This window comes from Patagioenas fasciata, chromosome Z (genome assembly GCF_037038585.1).
Source record: "Patagioenas fasciata isolate bPatFas1 chromosome Z, bPatFas1.hap1, whole genome shotgun sequence".
Lineage (NCBI taxonomy): Eukaryota > Metazoa > Chordata > Aves > Columbiformes > Columbidae > Patagioenas > Patagioenas fasciata.
In genome coordinates this window covers 66,690,107-66,710,728 of record NC_092560.1, presented here as the reverse complement: position 1 = coordinate 66,710,728, position 20,622 = coordinate 66,690,107, and the positions used below count along the sequence as shown (strand labels likewise).

Here is a 20,622-nt window from a genome sequence, read left to right as displayed (position 1 = left end):
GAACATACCCCTTGGTCATGTCTTTGCCACATAATTTGCTACAGTCACTAAGAAAACTGGCTGTTAGCAAAAACACGAGTGAGGAATAGGCTGCCATTGTGTTAAAAAAAGCCTGCTGCTTTATAGAACAGGTATAGCATAACAGATTACATGCAACATAGGAACGAGTTGTTCCTTTATTCAGCCCTGAGGTATATTAAACTAAAAAAAAGTGTTCAAGTCATGTGAATTGCACTCTCCTAGTCATTCTGAGCAGGAGTCTCAATCTCCACATCTGATTCAGAGATCATGATCTTGATTCCCAAGGCATGTGTCTCAGACACAGCCATCAGAACTGTACCCAGACAGGTAGGCAGCTCTACAATACTGCATACAAGAAGCATCAGACATCTCAGAACAATCATCCTGAGATGCTCACATGCTGGCTTAAAAGTTCAACAGGTGGAACAGAAATCCACAGAGCTGGACAGGGACAGAAAAAAAAAAAAAAAAAAAAAAAAAAAATATATATATATATATATGTATACACACACACACACACACATATCTGAATAAGCGAACCTCTGGAAAGGCTAATCTCCAAATAGGTAGACCAGTGAGTATGAAGGGAGGTACAATTTCAGCAGGATGGAGAAAAAGTTCCTTGTGAGAACTTGGCCCAGTCACTTAGCTACACATTTTAAGCTGTGATCTACTTCTCAGTATGCACTACATTATCAGTATAGCTACAGAAAAAACCCTCCAAAGTAGTTTAAATAAATGTCACCCATACTTACTTTGGCAATATTTTTAACTGGTTTTCTCTAAGTTCCAATATCTGGAGCTTAGTTAATCTGTAACAGAAAGGTATAACAAATTACCACCATATACTTTATTATATGATAAAAGCAATTGCTGAATTTATTTATATTGCTGAATTTCAAACAAAAACATATACAGGTTGAAAATAATTTTTCTGTAAGAATAAAAATATGTTTTGTGCATAAATCTGATTGTTATTTTAAATTAATTTATGCATTAAGGTTTGGTTTTGGTAAAACATCATACAAACTAGATCTTGTCTGCTTTTCTGCACCTGTTAGAACACATTTCTTTTCCTTCATCCCAAAGATTTTATTGGATTCATTATGGGGTACATGTTATCATATACAGAAGTACACAGGAAATAAGAGAAAAAATGTAGGATCACTCCACACAAGTTAATCTGCTGAATTAGTAATATCTGCAATGTACCAAACCATTTCATATAACAAGCCTCATCAGAGGAATACCTGTGGTCTTCCAATGGTAAAAACAACATTAAATCCATCTTGAATTTCCTTCCATATCCTCTTTCTAGTCAGCTTCTTAAACCATTCTGGTATTTCTGTTAGAAGGCAGTTTGACCTTTCTTTCAGTAGACCCTTAGTTGGCAGATAAATAACCTCTAAAGTCCAAACTCAACTGCTTGGCCAAGTTCAAAGCAGTCATGACATTCAAGCAATGCACCATCCCCAGTGGAAATTTTTGCACCAGGACAGTAGTGACAACATTCTTTTTTTTGTTAAATGAAATACAGAAACTGAGTTAGGTTTAAATACAGACATGACAGTAAAGACAAGGGTTCTACATGTGACCTAACAGCCCTCATACACACAAAAGAGGGTATTAAGCTCCCTGACTCAAAAAGGAGCTTAGTGAACAGACCAGTCTTTCCTGAAGGTGCTTAACTGAGTACCTTAAAAGGACAAAAACATTTATTTTGATTAAGTAGTCAGAGCTACACTTAAACTAAAAATAGAAAGCTGAAAACAACATTTATTTTTCCTCTAGACATTCGCTCGTTTTCGGATGCATTTGAAAGTAGCAATCTGGTGCACCTACGAATAACCTAAGAATATAACAGTAACCTTGAAACAGAGCAGAGGTCAACGTAGCCCAGCACTGCAAGCAGCACTTGCCATCTGGTATGAAATGCTGGAGGGGAACCTCCTCCCTCCAGTCTCTCAGAAGAAAAGCGAAACTGTAACAGCGCCAAAAGAATACCCTAATAAAAAAACAGTTCATGGTAGTATCACTGCTGACTTTCTAGCCTTTTTACCCTACCTGCATCCTAAGATAGCAATTCGTGATGAGACAGGTCAAGTTATTTGTTTAGACACACTCCGATTTGAATGGTCATTTGGGGCTTGGACTTCTAAACCCAAGAACAGCCAAACACCACTTTAGGCTCCAGTTGGTGTTTTGCCTTGATGATAGGAAAGATATCTACAGAGTTTGTAGGTTTTCTTCACAACAGAACTATGCAGTAACATGTCTCAATAGAAAGCAGTAGAAGCAAGCCACCATTCACACGCTAAACTACATACATGCATGCCAACACTTTGTTGACTTTAACCAGAACTGACTGTACTACACTTCTAACAAGTTAATACTATGAACTTAAAGGTTGCTTTTGGTGATAGAAATGATCATAGCTTTGTGACCTTGTTTCATGTTCTACTCTTTCTTCAGCTAACACTAAGAAATTGGAGAAGCAAATATCAAATTTCCTATGTGTAGAGCTACACAGAGGCTACTTAGGGAAACATTTTCAACCTTTCCTGGCTGTGTCTAGATAGAAGCTGTGTAGATACAGCCTGTGTCTAAATTAGTAATTTGCTAGCTGTAACTTATGAGAAATACTGGTGTGAAGTAGTTGTCATTTCTTCCAGTATGAACAGAAGGGTTAATTCAAGTTTAATATAGTAACACACATCAAATACTCAGCCTAGCTGCTCTTTAAATTGCTCGTGTAAACATGCACGTTAAGCATCTGAATTCCTATAATGGAACTGAAAATCTGGGGTTTAATTTGGAAGAGAAATACAGACAGAGTAGTCATCCACCCATACTAAAGGAAAAGTAGAAGTCATAGTGGCCGAATACATACTTCCTGTTCCATTTTATCACAAAGATTTGTCATGCTCATAAATATTCCATTTCTCAATTGTAAAAACCCAAAACCACAGAAATATTTATACATCAACTAAACAGAAAGCTGTAACAGCATATTATTCCTTTTTAAATATACCTGGTGTAACGATCTCAACAAAATTATTGTTGCAGTATTGATATTTAATGTAAACAACTTCTGCTTTTAAAACATATCTCAACGTTTAAATAAAATGAAATCTCTATATGGATGCCTGCCAGGACAAGATCAATATCCTTCCTAAGTTTGATTTCTTTAACTATAGAATCTGTAGAAAATGTAAAAGAAATATGTAACAGATATACTTAGAAACTCACTGTTCAACAGCATTCTTTGGAAACCTAAAAATATTTCAGAGAGCTGGTCTTCATTTTTCACTTTCTTTGTAGTTTTGCTAAAGTGTTTTTTTTTTTTTTTTAGCTAAAATATAAAGGCAAGAGGACTACAATACATGCATCCTACAGCAAGCTGCATTTGCAAAAATTTCAGCCAAATTGCATATATGTAACTAAATTAAGGCCCAAATTCGATTATCACTGTGCATTTATGTAAAAAATTATCCTAAGGTAGATGCTACTAAAAATACCTGCTACTGCAAATACTACTGGCAAATACTTGAGAAAAAAGATTGCAAGTAAATTCTTTGCAGCATCACAGTAAGAAGTCTCTGGAAGCAATACCCCATTATAGACAACATTCTTGGGAGTTTTTAGAATGACACTGCTTACATTAAACAACCATCAGTAAAAAATATTTCCTTTTCGAAGCTCTATCTCAAAATTAGCATGCAGTGAGCTTTAAGTTTAGAATGCTGTGCTTATGTATTTGTACACTTAAATGCAAATACACATGATGTATTTAGATGCAACAGATACGGTTTTCATAGGTAAGCATAAGCAATTCTCAGATTCATGTGCAACGGTATAAAGGCTGACTCTGGGATCCATGCCAACATTAATGAATTCAAATTAGTATTTGGGAGTGGAGAAAAAAAATCACTTTATCACCTCAGAATTTTGAAGGAACTGACGTTTAATCAAAATTCTGGTGATTTTTAATAAGTCTAACAAGCTGGACCAGATCACTGAAGGACAGCAAGTATGTAATGGTCATAAAAAAGGGGAAAAAAGATTGCATAATCTTGACCTCAATAGTATGCAAAGCTTTGGCAGAAAATTTGAAGCCAAGAATAGAGCACAAACATAAATGTAATAAAATGCTGCATGCAAATACTAAAAGCAGTTTGCATTACACAGTGTTTCCTATGCATCAGGTTGAACGATGATGACACAGGGGCTCAAAGACCTTCTCTGGGACTACCCTGTTCAATGTTTTTTAACTGCAATCTTAAAGGACAGGAAAAATATTTAAGTCAACTGATGCCACAAAACAGTGACAGACAATACAGTGAGTTATTAGGATGTTATAGGGAAAAAACCTGTACAACCTTAAGGACTGAAAAAAACAAAACCAAAACAAAACAGAAAAAGGTCAAGATGTCATAGCACAGAGTGAAGCACTCCTGATTTCCTTGTAGAGTCATCAGCCATTTCTAGCTGAGCTGTCCACATGGTAGTTGATCATGTGGGAAATGACACGAGGCAGCTGCAAAAAGGGCTAGGAACACTAGAGCATAACCACAGACATTTCCAAGAGAAACAAGAAGATAATAATGACATTGTACAAGCCATGAAGAGATCTCAATTTGAAATCTAAATGTAGCTATATATGTAATAATCTTCTGTCAAAAAGATGATGATTAATTCAAACTGAAACTCGTTCCAAGATAGATCAATATAATCAGAAACAAAGGAAAACATGTCATACCAGGAGGAAACAGAATTTTGTTTAGTCTAAGAAACTAAAAAAGGCATACGAGAACATTATAAAACCAGTGGGTGAGAGAATGGGGGACAACACTCATGAGAGATGACAGCAATTAAACTGTGGAACAAATGAATATAAACAGTAGAGAGAAACTGATGTGAGAAACCAGATTTCTAACCTGAACTGCTGGAACAGAGACTCTGATACATGGAACATAAAAAGCTTGCTAGCTTTAATATGGCATTGGCTTACTTTTAAGAGACATTATTGCCAGTTAGAGCAGGAAGATTAACTAACTTATAAGACCAACTGTGTATACCTGAAGTCTTCCATTTCACCTGTAGTGACTGTTTTTTACTAAGAAATTTTGCCATTTGGTTAGACTATTAAAAATCAGAACAGAAAAATGTATAGGTAATCATTAAAATTCCAACAAGACTATGCATCTTCTAGATATTTCTTCTTCAACCTTAATGAAGGCTTTTGAAATGCAAACTTTATGTACTTGAAACAAGCACGATAATTAGTGTTCCTGCACCATAAGCAGCTTTTTTGTTTGCTGGGTGTGTAACAAATCCGGTGCTTTTAATTGTTCATCAGGGAATGACTAATAACTGGACAGAGAAGAATAGGCCAACAACCCTGATCACAGATGACTAATAAGCTAATGGTCACTAATGGCCTGCATCTGTGCTCATCTTTCATTGTACATCTCCTGATCTGCCAAACTTGTACAGAACACTATTTGGGAGCTTTTCTAATCTCTTGTAAATTGTGCTGACCCAACTATAAGCACAGTCAGGAACAGAGCATAAAATAAGAGTGAAGAAAGGTGAAAAAAAAAAGCAGAAATGGCTAAATTAGGATTATAAAGAGAACAGGATGAATTATGCTTATCCAGGAGCCTTCTTTTTGACAATATTTCCCTTTCACCTTTGCTCCCAAGACTGAATCAGTTTTAAAGAGGTAAAGGGGTTATATTTGTTTTGGATTTAAGCTATTACATGGAACAATTTTGCTTATTTAGCACACTTTAAATACACTAAATCCTTCAGAAAGATTCCTGGTATCAAGTCAGTTGAGAATTCTAGATGTGCATGAAGGAATCTGTGCATCCAGGAGAGGACAAGAGGAATTACAGATGTCATTATTAGCTTCACTCTAATGACTAAGTGATAAACAATCCATATTTCAGAAATACTAGTCTCCCATACTCACCGGACTTGTGTTGTAGAAACAGCAAGCATGTAAATTAGTTTTATTTCTTGGCATTTTGTAAGTATTATAACTGTTCGTCAAAAGCCCAATAAAAATGGTGATAAAGAGTCAGAGTTTTATCTGTAACTAATATGTGGCATAAATGGATCCGTAACATATACTTCTTCGCCATGTCCAGTTCACACTTTGCTTGAGAAGCAGAATGAACCACTCTGCATAAATTTAAAACTAAATGTAGATACTAAGTTTCAAATTCTACTTACCTGCCAAAATTGGCTGGCAAAAATTCAAGAAAAGCATCATTCAGGTACAGCTGCGTTAGGTTTAACAGTTGGGAAAATCCATCTGGAAGTCTGTATATAAATAAAATAATGTAGTGACATTTTTTCAATTATATTCAGGGCATTAAGTAATTTTCTTGAACAACAATAGAGTATTGAAGTCTTACATATTGATAACATTAAAATTAAGGTGGTACCAGAATTTATACAAAATTGTACTAAATACATGTTCTCTGTAAGCCTACTGTCAATGTCTGTAGCTTTTGTTTTGTTTGTTTGGTTGGTTTTTTAAGCATTGAGGACAATATCTATGGGCAATAAAAACTACAGAACTCAAACATAGCCTTGCTACGTATTTATGTTAACTTATATGCTACTGGTAGCTCATGTAGAGGAGGCATTCATTAGGTACACTAAGATAAATTAAAACCTAAACAATGCCTTTTTTTCCCAGGAGAGTTATGTTGTGCAAAGTTTGTATCTCTGGCAGCACTACTTCTGGCAAATTAATTTTGTCACTATAGAAAGTGACAGGGAAATCACTCATATAAGTTAAGTCTGAAAAAGAGTGGTACAGACTTAAATCTAAAAATAAGTCTTTGTATATTTCTCTACGTTCACAGAGAAGCAATGGACTTTAAAAAGCAGAGAAAGCCACATGGTACAATGCAGGATTGCCCACATAGCCTATTAACTTGGGCAAAACACTGTAATGACATAGCTACACTGTATCACAGGTTAAGAAGACATTTCTCAGCTAAATCTGCTCCTTGCCTCCCAAAGTTGGCACATGTTTGGGACAAGTTTGAGAGTCAGCAGTGTTTGCACAAAATATAAAGCATTCAAAAAAATGACAAACTTACTTTGAAATTGGATTTACGCTGGCCTCAACAACTGTCAGGACTTTACAGTTTTTTATATTTTCTGGAAACTCCTGTATGCCTGCAAGATACAGGGAGACATAGAGAATCAGTCTTAGTTTATTAGACTCCACCACAGGCATAACAATAACTCATATAAAAGAATTAAGGTTTTTATGGCTAGTAGTTTTAGCAACTAGTGGACTGGTTCTCTGATATTTCATTTTAGATACCATTTTCATTGAAGAAATAGACTTATACAATAACCATTCTTTTACTATCCTATTCCTAAAGCATTTCATATGGCAGCTTAGCAGGCAGCTCAGCAGGCAGCATTACAGAAACAGCACACTAACAATTCCCACTGCTGATTACCAAATATTAAAGTACTTTTACACATTTATTAATTCTTTTTTAAAAGGCATTCATACACATGGTAGAACAAAGCTTCCAACAGGATCTGTTTGTCAGATGCATGGCTTCTGTATTATTCAGGTAAATGGTAAAGTTTCAAATCTTAAAGTATGTTTACAGTTCTGAATAGATAACCGAAAATGTGACATATGCTTGCTGTTTGCTTCAGATTATTTGTAGAGAAGGATTAAAACTGCAAACAATTACGCCTGAATATTAATACAACAAAGAAACTTTTCATCCAATGTTATCTTCTGAAACACTAGAGTAAATTTGCAACCCACTTATCTGTCAAATTCATATTTGTGAGAAACTGACAAAGCGGGCCTAGAAAATCCAAGACAGGTATCTACCATATTAGTAGGAAATCAGTACTGAATCATTCTACTGCCCAAGACTTCCATCTCAATATTTACTATACCATAAAAACAAATAAAACCATAGTTATCACAACTGCAATTGCTTTCGCAAATTATCACTACTTCGTTCTTACACCATGAGACAGGTGTTTTGATTTTAAATAAACTTGTTCTAAGTATAGCAACCATTCATACTTCAATCCTTCCACCTGGATTAAGAATACACTGTTTTTTTCCAAGAAAAACCCATATGCCAGTAAAATAAAATTAGTTCAAAACAACACTTTTTTCAGATAACAGAAATCTTAGCTCTTTGTCTTTCAATTAATGCATATAATTTTATCTGCATCTGATGTGCTTTATCAGGTTTGTGGAGTGGGCTTCCTGAAACCAGGGAATGTGACCACTAAGAAGGAACTATCCTCTGTGGATGCTTGCTTCTAGGCTAGCGAAAACATGAAATTTCATGCTGCTCCAAGCAACATAAACTCTCTCACAGTCCAGCTGCAGAGAGAAACGCAAGAACAGTGTGTCTTGCCATTCAGATGGCAGGTGGGACTTCATTATATCCCTGCATGTATCTGTTATGAGAATAATGAAACAAAAAACATGGCAAAGCACTAACTGCTAATAATGTTTTTATTTACATAAGGAATTCCACAGTTTATATTGCCAGCTTAGAGCTTTGTGATTTCTATGTTTGTTCAGTAACAAGACTGACCTGCTCTATTAGGACTTCATAGATGGCAATACTAGTAGTCAAGGAAAGTAGTCACAAAACACATACTTTTACATTAAGTCAATTTGTAATGTTGAAGAGCAAAGTCACCACGCCAACTTTGCCATGAATTCAACTTAAGCAGGAGCACCATTTCTGTCAAAATAGACTTCAAGGTCTTTCTTGACAGAAATCTTTTTGTCATACTAAATGGTTGAAGCTATTAGTTTTTATTCATACCACGTGTTATACTCTATTACTGAGATGTGAAAGGCAAGAAAAGCACACTAAGCCACAGAGTTAAACCAGGTGTTTAAATACCTCTAATTATCATGGATCCTTTTGGGAAATAGCTTGGTGAACTTGAGAACAATAAAATGTAGAAGCAGAGGGGACTAGGAGGAATTGAGCCATCAACTGTAATATAGGCCAAGATTTCTGACACTTTCGTTTTCCTATCAAGTGTGTTCATTTATATGCACAGACGTGTAAATAAAAACTTAGCTTTATACACACAGCTTCAGCCATGTGAAGTTTACTGGGGCTGCGAGTGGAGCTGAAGCAGAATATGATGACAGGGGGTACTGATTCAACTCATCGCTTTCACGGTTCAGAATCAAAACAAAAGAGGTAACACCTAAAATGTAAGAAAGCTTCATTTCTGGAAAGCAGCAGTGATATTTTCAAGTCCAAAGACAGATTTGAAGAAATATTAGAAAACTACCATAGAAAGCCTAGAAATTTATCTTGCCTATTGCTGTCATATAATCTTTGTATTAAGAGAAACACATTTCCAGGAAATTTAAATACACATCATCTTAATTCCAGTTGTAGCTAGAAGCCTCTATCACAAAACAAGAATATCCAAACATACAGATAGAAAGCATCTAACATGATGCAGTATCCTGAGACATGGCAGTTGAACAAAAATCTAACACGTAAGAGGCCTGTATAGATGAAGCTACAGATGATTTGTATGCAGCAGTCTTTTATTGTACATCAAGACCCCTTTATAGCTGATGATATAACTTCACCTCTTAAGATGAATATCTACATTAACCAGAGTAAACCACTGCTAAACTCTTCCATGAAGGCAGAGTTGTGTTCCAGACTCACTCCGTAACATTAGTTTTGTTCTTGGAATCATACTGAGAGATTTGCTAAGCTTAGTTTCCTGAAACAGGGTCAGACTACTGGCCTTGGCTTGGTCCTTGGATGAAAGATTGCTCTGGTCCAAGAAGTTAAACCTCATGTTTTTAATATTAATATTAGTTTCCACTGCCTGTGTCAAGAATTCATTGAAGCACAGAAGACTTAATTCTGTGTTAACTACCTAGAAAAGAAAACACACAGCACATCTGCTAGAGAGGAGAACATCAACGTAAACTTGCTTTCGAAAGAGCAGCCAAATAAAATATTAACTATCCAAATAGAGACATGTTAAATCAGCATGCTTTTGTACATAATCGGAGGACACTACAGTAGTCTCTTGTTTGACTATGCCTTGGGCAAGAGGCAGTAACAGTTCTAACAACAAATTAACAACAGAAATTCAACTGATAGGAGAAAGCTAACAATGAAGGAGCCTGTGAATTTATTTTTGCTTCTTCTTAGGGCCAGGATTGTAATAGTACACACCATCTTTACCAATCTCACTCAACAGTTCAGTAATGGATAAATGGCTGCCATCATTCCAAAGAGCAGTAAATTAGGAATGACAGCATGAAATATACCTAATGTTTGCAGTACACGTGCAGAAGAGGAAAAAAAAAAAAAAAAAAATCAGGAGACTACTCCCCTCCACCATGTGACAGGAAGTTGTTTTTACTAACTGGCATTACAACAACCTTCAGGTGCTGACTTTTCCTCAGCTGCATTCCTCCTGCATGCTAGAAACATGAAGTTACTGTTGTATTAGTATTCCTTTAGTTCTTTTACCAAGAGAGCAAATTCAAAAAGCAAGCAAGAAAGAAGAGTAAGAAGGCAGAGAGACACTGGAAACAGATATGAGAAAAGGACAAAGGGCTGTAAAGTGCACTTTAGAAGAGGATCTGTTCCTTCTCCGCTTTCTATCGATCATTAGCTTACTGAATCTTCTTCCCCGTTAAGGAAGTTCAGCAAATGTCGACGGTCTCTGTGACCACACTTCTTTTGTAACACTGTGCTATTTAATTCATTTGATAGCCACCCCCACCCTCCATGAGCATCTGATCCAATGAGCCCTGCAAACTGAGATCCACATTCCTTTCTACATTCCATTTTTCTTTTGGGTTTTTTATTGCTTTCTTTCTACACTAATAGTGAAGGATTACAAGAAGAGGAACACAGACAGTGCAACAGACTTCTGTTGCAGCCTTATCCCTCTTTCCTTGAAAAGCATCATATAGACAATTTCTTTATCCTGCTGTTTCCTACTTTATATGACAACAACCATCACCCCCAACCCATTTCAGTGCTGTAGCTGATTTACAGATCATGCTTACTGTTTTCCAAAAAAGTACAAACCACCACACTTGTGGACTATGACCATTTGCAGAGCACAACAGGACAAAACAGAATTGAAGATTACCAGGAAATTATAACTACCAGATCCAAACTGAATTGAGAGCGAAGTTCTTTTTGTAGTGTAGTTTCCCAAAGAAGTGATATTTACATAATGTTATGTAATAGCTTTTATTATCTAATTGTCTGTTTCTTCCTCCCCATATTCCTAAATTTCAGGCACTTTTAAACTCTCTGGCCCGTTTCTACCAAAAACAACACTAGAACAAACAAAAAAAGAGAGAGAGAGAGAGAGAAAGGCGGGGGCCGGAGGCAGGGGGAGGGAGAACTGGAAGGGCAGGACTGGAAGATTGTTAAGGAAAATTTGGCAGTAAAGTAAGGCAGAGGAATCTAAAATTCTTATCTGGACTAAGCCAAAAGCAGAAAGCATTCATCATTCAGAACTCTACTTAGCAAAAATTCACCAGCTAACCAGCCTAACCTAGAAGTTTTGTTTAATCAGGATCCCAGACCAGCTGCAGCACATGCCCAAAGGGCATACCAAAAAGGTCGTACAGGGATTTCGGGTCAATGACCACAAATCTGAAGGTAATCAACCTCAGTTCTGGATCACATAACACGGGTGAAATAGGGAATTTCGCTTGATCACTAACTCCCCGGAGAGCAATGATTGTTTTGGCACAGCTCCTCAGAGCAAATGTGCACAAATGTCCCTCCCTTTGTTTAGACTGGATTAAGGCAATTGTAAGTATAATTGGGGTCCCACTCACCATCTGGAGTTACACTTATCTCCTCCCCTACATAGCACAATCCTTTCCTGTCTCCAGGGCCAGTGTAACTTGCAGAGCAGGAGAGAAAACTGGGACAACTTTTTCTCTCCATCAGATAAGATTTTTCACTCAAATACTGGCAATTCTGGATTTACAGAAAATTGTGCAAGCCACATCTGCTGCTGGCAGTATCCTTCACTGCAATGGATCCCAGAGCTGACACTCCAGTACGCTGCTGTTTCAGCTCTACTGCAGACTGAGGCTTGCTCTGCTGTTCGTACTCTAGTCATGTAGTCACATTTTTCTTCACAATCAAATGCTAAAAGTAGTATACCCAGATTTCAGTTATTGAAACCACTACTGCTATCCAGCAGCAGTGCCTCCAACCCAAGTTTTACCTCTTCTCACACAGAAATTTTTTTAAAGAGGCTTTTCCCATGCCCCCACCTGCCCAAAAAGGTATTGATTCATTCCAAAAAGGTGCAGAGAAAGAAAATCACTTTCATATATGAGACCTCTGGAAGCCACATGGGTAATGTTCCCAAAGGAGTATATAGCAAGATCTCTCAGTTTGTGGGAAATGTGAGAAAAAAGAATTTCCCTCCAAACAGCAGGCACACCAAAAAACCCTCTTACTGCAAATTAATGAAACTACAGCCTGCTGTGCACCCATACTGCTCTGCACCCTTACAAGTACAGAAGATGCAAACATACAAGCTCTGTTTGCATGAATATGAAAGCAATCTTAATTACATACATTCTTCCCTCAGCTAATCTACTCATCCTGGTCTCAACTTCTGGCCAAGGAGCTATTATATTAGGACCCACCTGAAAGCTGCTTCACCACAAAAAGAGCAGCTTTTGTTTGTTCTTCCACTCAGGTCTCTGCTACAACATGGATCAAATGGCAATAAAAATATTTTCAGAGCCCAAGGATACACAACACAGCTCTCCCAAAGATTATGTAAAATCTGTTGCACAAGCTGAAATTTTAAACTAAAAGCTTAGACTAAACTACCAGTCACTGTCTGTATTCTTGTATATTTAGATAACTCACTTTAATTTTGGACTTCCGCATATCTTCTGAATTAAAAGCACCATTTTTTACTGTTCAAAGTAAGCAGTGTGTTAGAGCCCAATCAATTCACTGCACAATGCTGACCCATCCATCCTTTCTTTTCAACATTCGTTCCCCTTTCCAAAATTCTTGGACGATCCCCTGCCACAGCTGTTTTCAAATTAACCAAAATCTCAGGTTGCCACAAGATGCCTGGCCAGGCTGCGGGACAGCAGTAGCACCTCTTGCTCAGAGCTGGAGTTGCAGCATGGCAGAAGGTTGGCCTTCACGTACCTGTGCACAAGGTGGTACTCAGTATGCTGGTCATCACCAAGCAGCTTTGGAGCCTCTGGCTTATTTAGTGAAAACGTACACTAAAATCAATCATTCACTTCAAGGGAAAGAAGCAATCATTGCAAATATACGCTTGTATAGTTCTGCAAACAGATATCCCAAAGCTTTTGAAACCTGCTCTATGTCACATTAGTTGCTTCTTTTGCACTCTCAGTGTCAGAACTGTAAAATTTCTTGCAACTTGGTTTTCCTTGTATATAAGCATTACAGAAGCCATGGCTTTCAGTCTGTCTCTTACTAAAGGCAAAAATATGCAAGCTTGGAGACCTGTCAAAAAAAAACCCCTATCTTTCTCAAGAAGTACAACTCAAAAAATGAATCTGTCATAGATTTACCATCTATACACTTGTTAAAGATTTAATAAAACACCAACTTTAATACACTTACATAGCTTTTCATTCTCTACTCTCTCCACTTTGTTTACGTGAGGAAGTTCCCTCCCTAGAAAAAATTTTGCTTTCATTAAGGTGTTCTGGTTTTGGTTAAAAAAAGACCAATTCTCTTTTAGTGAATTTTCCTTTCAGCTAGGTTCTCCTAAGTAACTGCATTTTCCTGAAGTTGGCTGCACGTTATTTTGGACAGTGCTCGCTCCGGAGCTGACAAACAGTAGGAAAGGTATGCAGAAAAGGCCCAGGTTTATCCTTATTGCTATGGCAGCCAAGGTCACTGATAAATTTCATCTGCCTGGCATACTCACAGGGAGGGCCAGACAGAACAGGTGACCTAAATTGACTGTCCAGGGTTAAGATTGCGGGGTGACAATAAAACCCTGGCAGATGTATTGTTAACCTCCTCTCCCTGCCCCGCTTTCCCCTTTTGCCCCTCCCTCTCCCCCCTTCCCACTAAGGACAGGTGATTGGGAGGGAAAGAAGGACAGAGAGAAGAGAGTTGGAAATATTAAAAATGTTTTACTAATGCTACTAATAAGAATAGAGAAAATAATACAAAATATACAAAACCAATCTTGAAAGTCTCAGCAACTGCAGAGCTCGCACCCGAAGTCCTGGATTGGACTCTGCAGCCAACCGGAGCTGGATTCAGTCTCTCACTAGGCCTCAGTTTGCAGGAACAACTAGCAAGGTCCTCTCCTAATGTCAGCCATAAGCAGAAGGGAAAAGAAGACAAAAGGAAAAGGGACAGGATCCTCGTGATCTCCCACTTTATATAAAGTATTCATGTGAATGGGATGTTATACACAGTTGGTCAGTTTCTTGGTCACCTGTTTCTCATTGCCCCTCTCGCGAGATGTGGCTATGCCCAGCTGGGAAATTCAATATTGTTTTAATGTATTTTGCATTATTTTCTCTTATTAGTGGTATTATTAATAATTTTTAACTATTTTAACTTTTAACTTAGCATTTTAAACTTTCCAACTTCTAAGTCTCTCTCCCTTCTCCTATTCCCTTTCCTTAGTGGGGAGGGCAGGGGTTAACAGCATCTGCCACAGGGTTTATTGTCACTCAGCAAAGAAGAGTGACACAGAATTTGCGAATCTAGAAATCTTTAAAAAATGTTTACAAACTTCTGAAAACCAGCTCCACTGGATTTTCTGATTTTTCTTTTAAGTTACATCGCTTGACAATATCTACTTGCAGCTTAGTAAGCAGATTCACCTCTCCATCCTCACTTTGCAAAGTTATTTTCTTCAGTTCTGCACATTCCGAAAGTTGTAAGGTTTCCTTCCTCATTTGTCCTCCCTTTAATGATACTCACTTGCAGGACTGTAAGCTATGAGTATGCTGGGGGCTCCTTTTTTAAGTTTACACAATGAAAAATGGAAGTCAAAGCTTTATTCGGAGGACTGTTTGGAGGTGTTTCATATGGGTAAATAAGTAACTTTTGTACAGTCCCAGCAACGATTAACACAAAAATGTCAGTCAAGCTACAAATCTGACAAAAACAAGTTAAACAGTGTTTTCATTAAAAAAAAAAAAAGTTAAAAAAAGAAAATAAATAAATCAAATACTTCCATAGGGAAATCAGGTTTCTCTAATGAGTTTTAAAGAAAAATGTACTCTTATTGGTTGTGGTAACTATTATAATTACATTTACAATAAAATACAGTGTTGGTAACAGCAATATATTTGGTACTCACATTGTTAATAAGGTGGGTATTTAACTACGTACATTTACTTAATACAGTATCTATTCTCAATTAAGCCAAAAGGTTCTTTTGCAGAATAAGTGTCCACACGTGGAAAAAGCAGAAGTATTAAGATGTAAATTGCCTTTTTATACATCTGAATGCATTACAAGTCTCAGTCAAGTTTAGTATTACTAAAATTTTTGTTTTGAGACCACTTATGAAATTCAAAAGTTTCATGTTTAAATCAGAAAGCTAAAAAGTCACACCAATTCTGTGATGTTCAGACAGTAATGAATCCTATTTCATACTGTATGTTAGCTTCCTGATCTGTTTAAATGGATAACGCCTCCTCATCACTTTCTACAACAACAATAACTTGCGTTGCTAAAGTATAAGAGCCAATGCAGGCAGAGAAAAGGCAACAGTTTAGTTGGTGTTTTTTATAGTTTTGAGGTCTTTTTACTCCTTTTATACACATGTACTGGCACAGTTAGAATACTCCAGCAAGCCGACAGGAGTCTTCCAAGCATTCACCTTCAAACTGTCTGAAAGAACTTCAATTTTTAGAGTAAGGTATCTCCAGACATACTCTAGCCACATTCCTTACACAATATAAAGGAAATGGAGCCTGAGTAGCAATATGGATTCCTAAATGCTTTTTCTCCGGAAAAAAAAAAAAAAAAAAAAAAAAAAATTAAGTTTAAAGCTTTTTTAAACCAATAATGCTACTTCTTGAAGACATGCCTGACATACTGATTTACATAAACCTAAACATGCCAGGGCAGGGTAAAATTGCAAAATGTGGAACACTGGGAAGGTTGTGGGCAGCAGTTTCATTCATAATGCTGTCCTGGACAATTATCAAGGTTCAGGTTGTTTCCAGCTATGTCTAATTCATGGCTGGAGTGACTCGCCTGAGTAACCTGAAACTGAAGTGTAACATAAACATGTAAAGCTGCTCTGCTTTTTTCCCCCCGAATCTCCTACCACCTTGGGTAGCAAATTCAGTGTTGCCTACCCAGTCACTTTTGGTTGATATGTGATGACTGTCACTCAAAGCACATCCCTTTACAAAAACAAAGGTACATTCTGACTTTAAGTGCAAATCCATCTCTAAAAACCCCATAACTACTTCTACAGTACCCTTTCTGTGTTACAAGAATGTTTTAGAGTTCATGATGAGATCTGTATTAACCTTGTTTCAACCGCATTGAAATTCTAGTCTGTTCACATCCCCTCTTACACACAGAAATAATTTAATTCTGCAAAGACAGACAATACATTTAAGAAAAATACACTGTAAACACTTGAATGAAGAACTTTAGATAGAATAGCTGCCTATATTTAGGATAAATTTATGACCTCTAGATAATAATACATTATAGTAAAGCTACAGACTCAAGAGTCAGCAGCGGATCAATTATCTTTTATTTCACTATCACGGATGATATAAAACTCCTGCTCCCATCTGCCCTTCCCCATCCGTCCCAGTAGACGCAGAGAAAAGCAAATTTACAGCAGGTTTTTTTGTATTCATGATCTTCCTCTCTCACTTCTCCCTGTGGAAAATAAAACTTGGATCTGTCTCCCTATTAACTATGAATAATTCTCATTTCCTTTGAAAACCATATTCCTAAATGCACCAGATGGGCAACATAAGACTAAATACTCGCCTGAATTCTCATTTTCCAACTCACCAACTTCTGGCACACAGCATACTAAAGCTATTTTGCCAAATCAGCAGATGATTTTAAAACACCAAAGAAAACATATTTGGTCTAAATTTGCATCTGTTAACAACATTCTTTAAAATTACTTAAAATAATTTTATAGACAGATATGGTAGGAGGGGGGCATGTTTGTTTTCTTTTATTTGGTTTGTGTATTTTCCCATGAACATTCCTTGCAACACAGGCTGACAAATTGACATGTTTAAATTTGCTGTAACATTGCAGTGAAAGAGAATTGCATCTCAATATCTAACAGACTACTGAAGACAGTCTTCTTTCCAAACCACCATGTTTATTTTTGTCTTGCTCGTTATTTTCTTGGTATTTAATCCTCCAAAGGCCTGAATAATACAGAACTTTAAAAATCATTGTTCTTTTACCACCTGCAACCATCTCACTGTTTCCCACTATGCTAACTTCATAGTCATAAGTGATTTCAAGCACATTTTCCAGCCTTCCGGGAAAGCCTATTTTCCCTGGCAGTCATCGCATGGCATGCTTCAGTCTTTCAAATCACTTGATTCCAGTAACCTGTAAAGCTAACTCTTCTGCCCATGTGTATGTCATCACACACTGTACATGCACGCTTTCCTCTTCTTCAAAGAAGAGGTAAAAATATTTCTTTGACAGCCTTCCACATTGTGCTAGGTGCAGGCTAAGGCTTGGCATCCCAGAGCCGTAAAAGTTAAGAAACTCTGAAAGAGACAGATTTAGGGGTGAAGAGTGGTGTTGTGTGGGGTTTTTTTGGTGTTTTGTTTGTTTTCCTTCTGTACAACTGTTGATACATGAAATAACTTGGGTACAGAGGATTTTCAAATTTTAAATTTTATTTTAGCTTCACAAATAAACACTCAGTTTTCTAGGTGGGTCTTACATTCTGTGTGCTGCAAGTTCTTTTTAGGACGTAAGCCAGTAGGACTCAGAGATAAGGGCATCTCTTGATGCTTTCTAGAGTCCAGGATGTAATTTCTGGTATAGAGACGCAGTTTATCTATTGTAACCTTTGTTCAAGTATCATTTCATCTTTGTGACTACGACAGCATCAAGCTTCAGGTAAAATTTTCAAAGCTGAAGCATACCTGGAAAGAATCAGGTTAAAATGCCATAGAAGAACAAATTATGTACTCACTACCAAAAAAACCTATAGAATTTATTGCCTATTGCTAAGACTAAAGGCAAAGCTAAAACTAACTCTGTTACATGCTTACTGCACATACAGCAGCAGTTCGGTATTTTAAGCTACATCTATGCCGTGACCTCTTCAGCAGCCATGAATAATAAATTCCAAACCAAATGCTTGTACAAAGACTTCTGTATACTCCAGAACACACAATCATTAGAGGTTTGTACTCAGTAGCTCAGCACATGCCTCAAGATGTACATCACTTCAGGCAAAGACTAAATATATTGACAGGGGAGGAGTCAAACAAAGACTACTAAATAAAAACCCCACCTTGTCTGTCTCAAGAAGGCCCAAAACCACAAGCTGCTAGACACTGGGAGCATACAGTGAGACATAAATGTCTGCTGGCTTTCCATATTTTACTATATCTTCCCTAGACCTCTGCTTTTTGTCACTCTCGAGGACAGGACACTCGACTAGATGAATCCTTGTTCTGATTAATATTATTAAATAAGCACCCACTCTTGCATATCTGGTGTCTCTCTGTTACAGGTTTATATATTGCATATATGAAATTAGATGCATTTAAATCTGAAATTAAAAAGGCAAGACCTTTTAAGAGCTATTAAAAGGTCATAAAAAGATTGCTTTCTTGGACTAATACCTTTTCTGTAACCATCTGTTACCTTGAAGAATCTGCAATTTGATCTTTCATCTAAACATCAAATATTATGCTCAGTTATGTGTATGTATCTAGTTCTACTTGGAACTGGATGATTTACTGTGCAACAGGTCTCCTTCTGTGAGCCAGACTGCAATTCATGCGGTAACCTGAACACATTTTAAAGTTGAAGCTTCATTCTGCATTTTTGTTTCAGCTCTCTAGAATTAAATTATTCTCTTTGGTCAATACATTCAATTCTGCCTACACCACGAACAGCTCAACTATCTTACACAAAAATCCTATCAAATTTCATATACAGTGGTATTTGAAAACTGAAGTCTAACTAACTCTTCTTCTAAAATACAACCTTTAAAACTAAATGCATTTTTGATCCAAAGGCATCTGCACACTATGACTTCGCTCCATCCACATGAAAAGGAAACATGGTATATCAACACTACAAGACAAAAACAGGAACCATCACCTTCCCCTGCCACAAGCACAGGAATCTGAAAAGCACACTCAATTTTTTTAGAATTTGGCACCTTTCATCATTCTACACTAAGACTGATGATTAATCTTCAGGTTGGTATTCTTTTCAATAAATTAAGGGAAAGAAATTCCTGTACCACCCATCAAGTCTACTGCATCCATACTTTATTCTTTCAACATCTACAGAAGAAAAAGGAAGAATCAGAGATTTTGAAAATAGTCTTGGAAAACTATTAAAGCCACTCTTATTTGGCTCTATTAGAGACACACACCAGAACAATCGTGGACAGTGGGGAACGGAGTAGTAAATTCTTACCAAGAGAAAAAGAGACACAAGGAAATAGAATAGGCTTGCAGTTGTCAAGAGAAAAATGTTCCATGGTTGCCACAGTAGACTGGTAAACAGAAAGGGAAAGGCACTTAAGCCAACAAACTGAAGTCTCAAATAACATCAAATTTATTACAGAACAAACAGCACTATTTCTTGCTTCAGGGTAAGGTAAGAAATATAGGGACCCTGTACTTGTTTTTGACAAACAGGGACCCCAATTTGTTGGTTTTGTTTTGAGTTTTACAGAGCTTTCAGGAATAGTGGGAGACATGATGTACCAAGTAAACAGGCATGTGACCTCAGGACTATTTTTGCTGTGCAGCACTAGGCAGAGAAGCTATCCAAACTGTGATAAGGCTGAGAACAGGCACATGATAATAGTTTAAATAAGCTTCTGTCCTATCATTTCTTTGAAAGGTGTTGAAAACAAAACCAAAACAACCCCTAGAAAACAGAACTTCATAGTTTAATGGGATAGTGCATGGTTCAGCTATTGCTTCCTTAAATTCTTTGTATGCCTCAGAGGAACAAGTGCTCTTTCAGCAGCTCTCTGAAGGCTTAGCTAAAAGGTTACGCCATTTTGGACAGACAAGTAACTCTCTAGCTGGTAAGTGACCAGCTGCCTATTTAAGTACATAAGCAAAGGAATTTGCCAGCTCTAGAACTCAAATGCCCTTTTGCTGCTTTTAAGTCTTCTGCATTGAGAACTTGTGTTGGAAACAGTTAATCCTTTCAACAGTTCAGCATAGGACAAAAAGATGATTCTTTCTCTGTTGTGTGTCACTGCAAAATTTTAAGGCCAGCGTTCTCTAAGAAAGACTATTAATCCACTTGTACCAGGAACAGAACAGTGACAATCAGGTCAATTTATCACACTAAATGC

The 20,622-nt window shown here is 37.1% G+C and overlaps 1 protein-coding gene across 16 annotated transcripts in view; it reads right to left on the bottom strand.

Annotated features, from left to right (window-relative positions):
• Positions 1-20,622, bottom strand: part of ERBIN (erbb2 interacting protein) — a 118,692-nt gene that overhangs the window by 39,985 nt on the left and 58,085 nt on the right. For all 16 annotated transcript variants that reach the window (XM_071802642.1, XM_065860139.2, XM_065860137.2 and 13 more), the window contains 3 exons: positions 7,143-7,221; positions 6,262-6,351; positions 777-833 (listed from right to left, as the gene is read on the bottom strand). In XM_071802642.1, the coding sequence (XP_071658743.1) occupies positions 777-833; positions 6,262-6,351; positions 7,143-7,221 (226 nt within the window). The remainder of the gene's footprint in view (positions 1-776; positions 834-6,261; positions 6,352-7,142; positions 7,222-20,622) is intronic.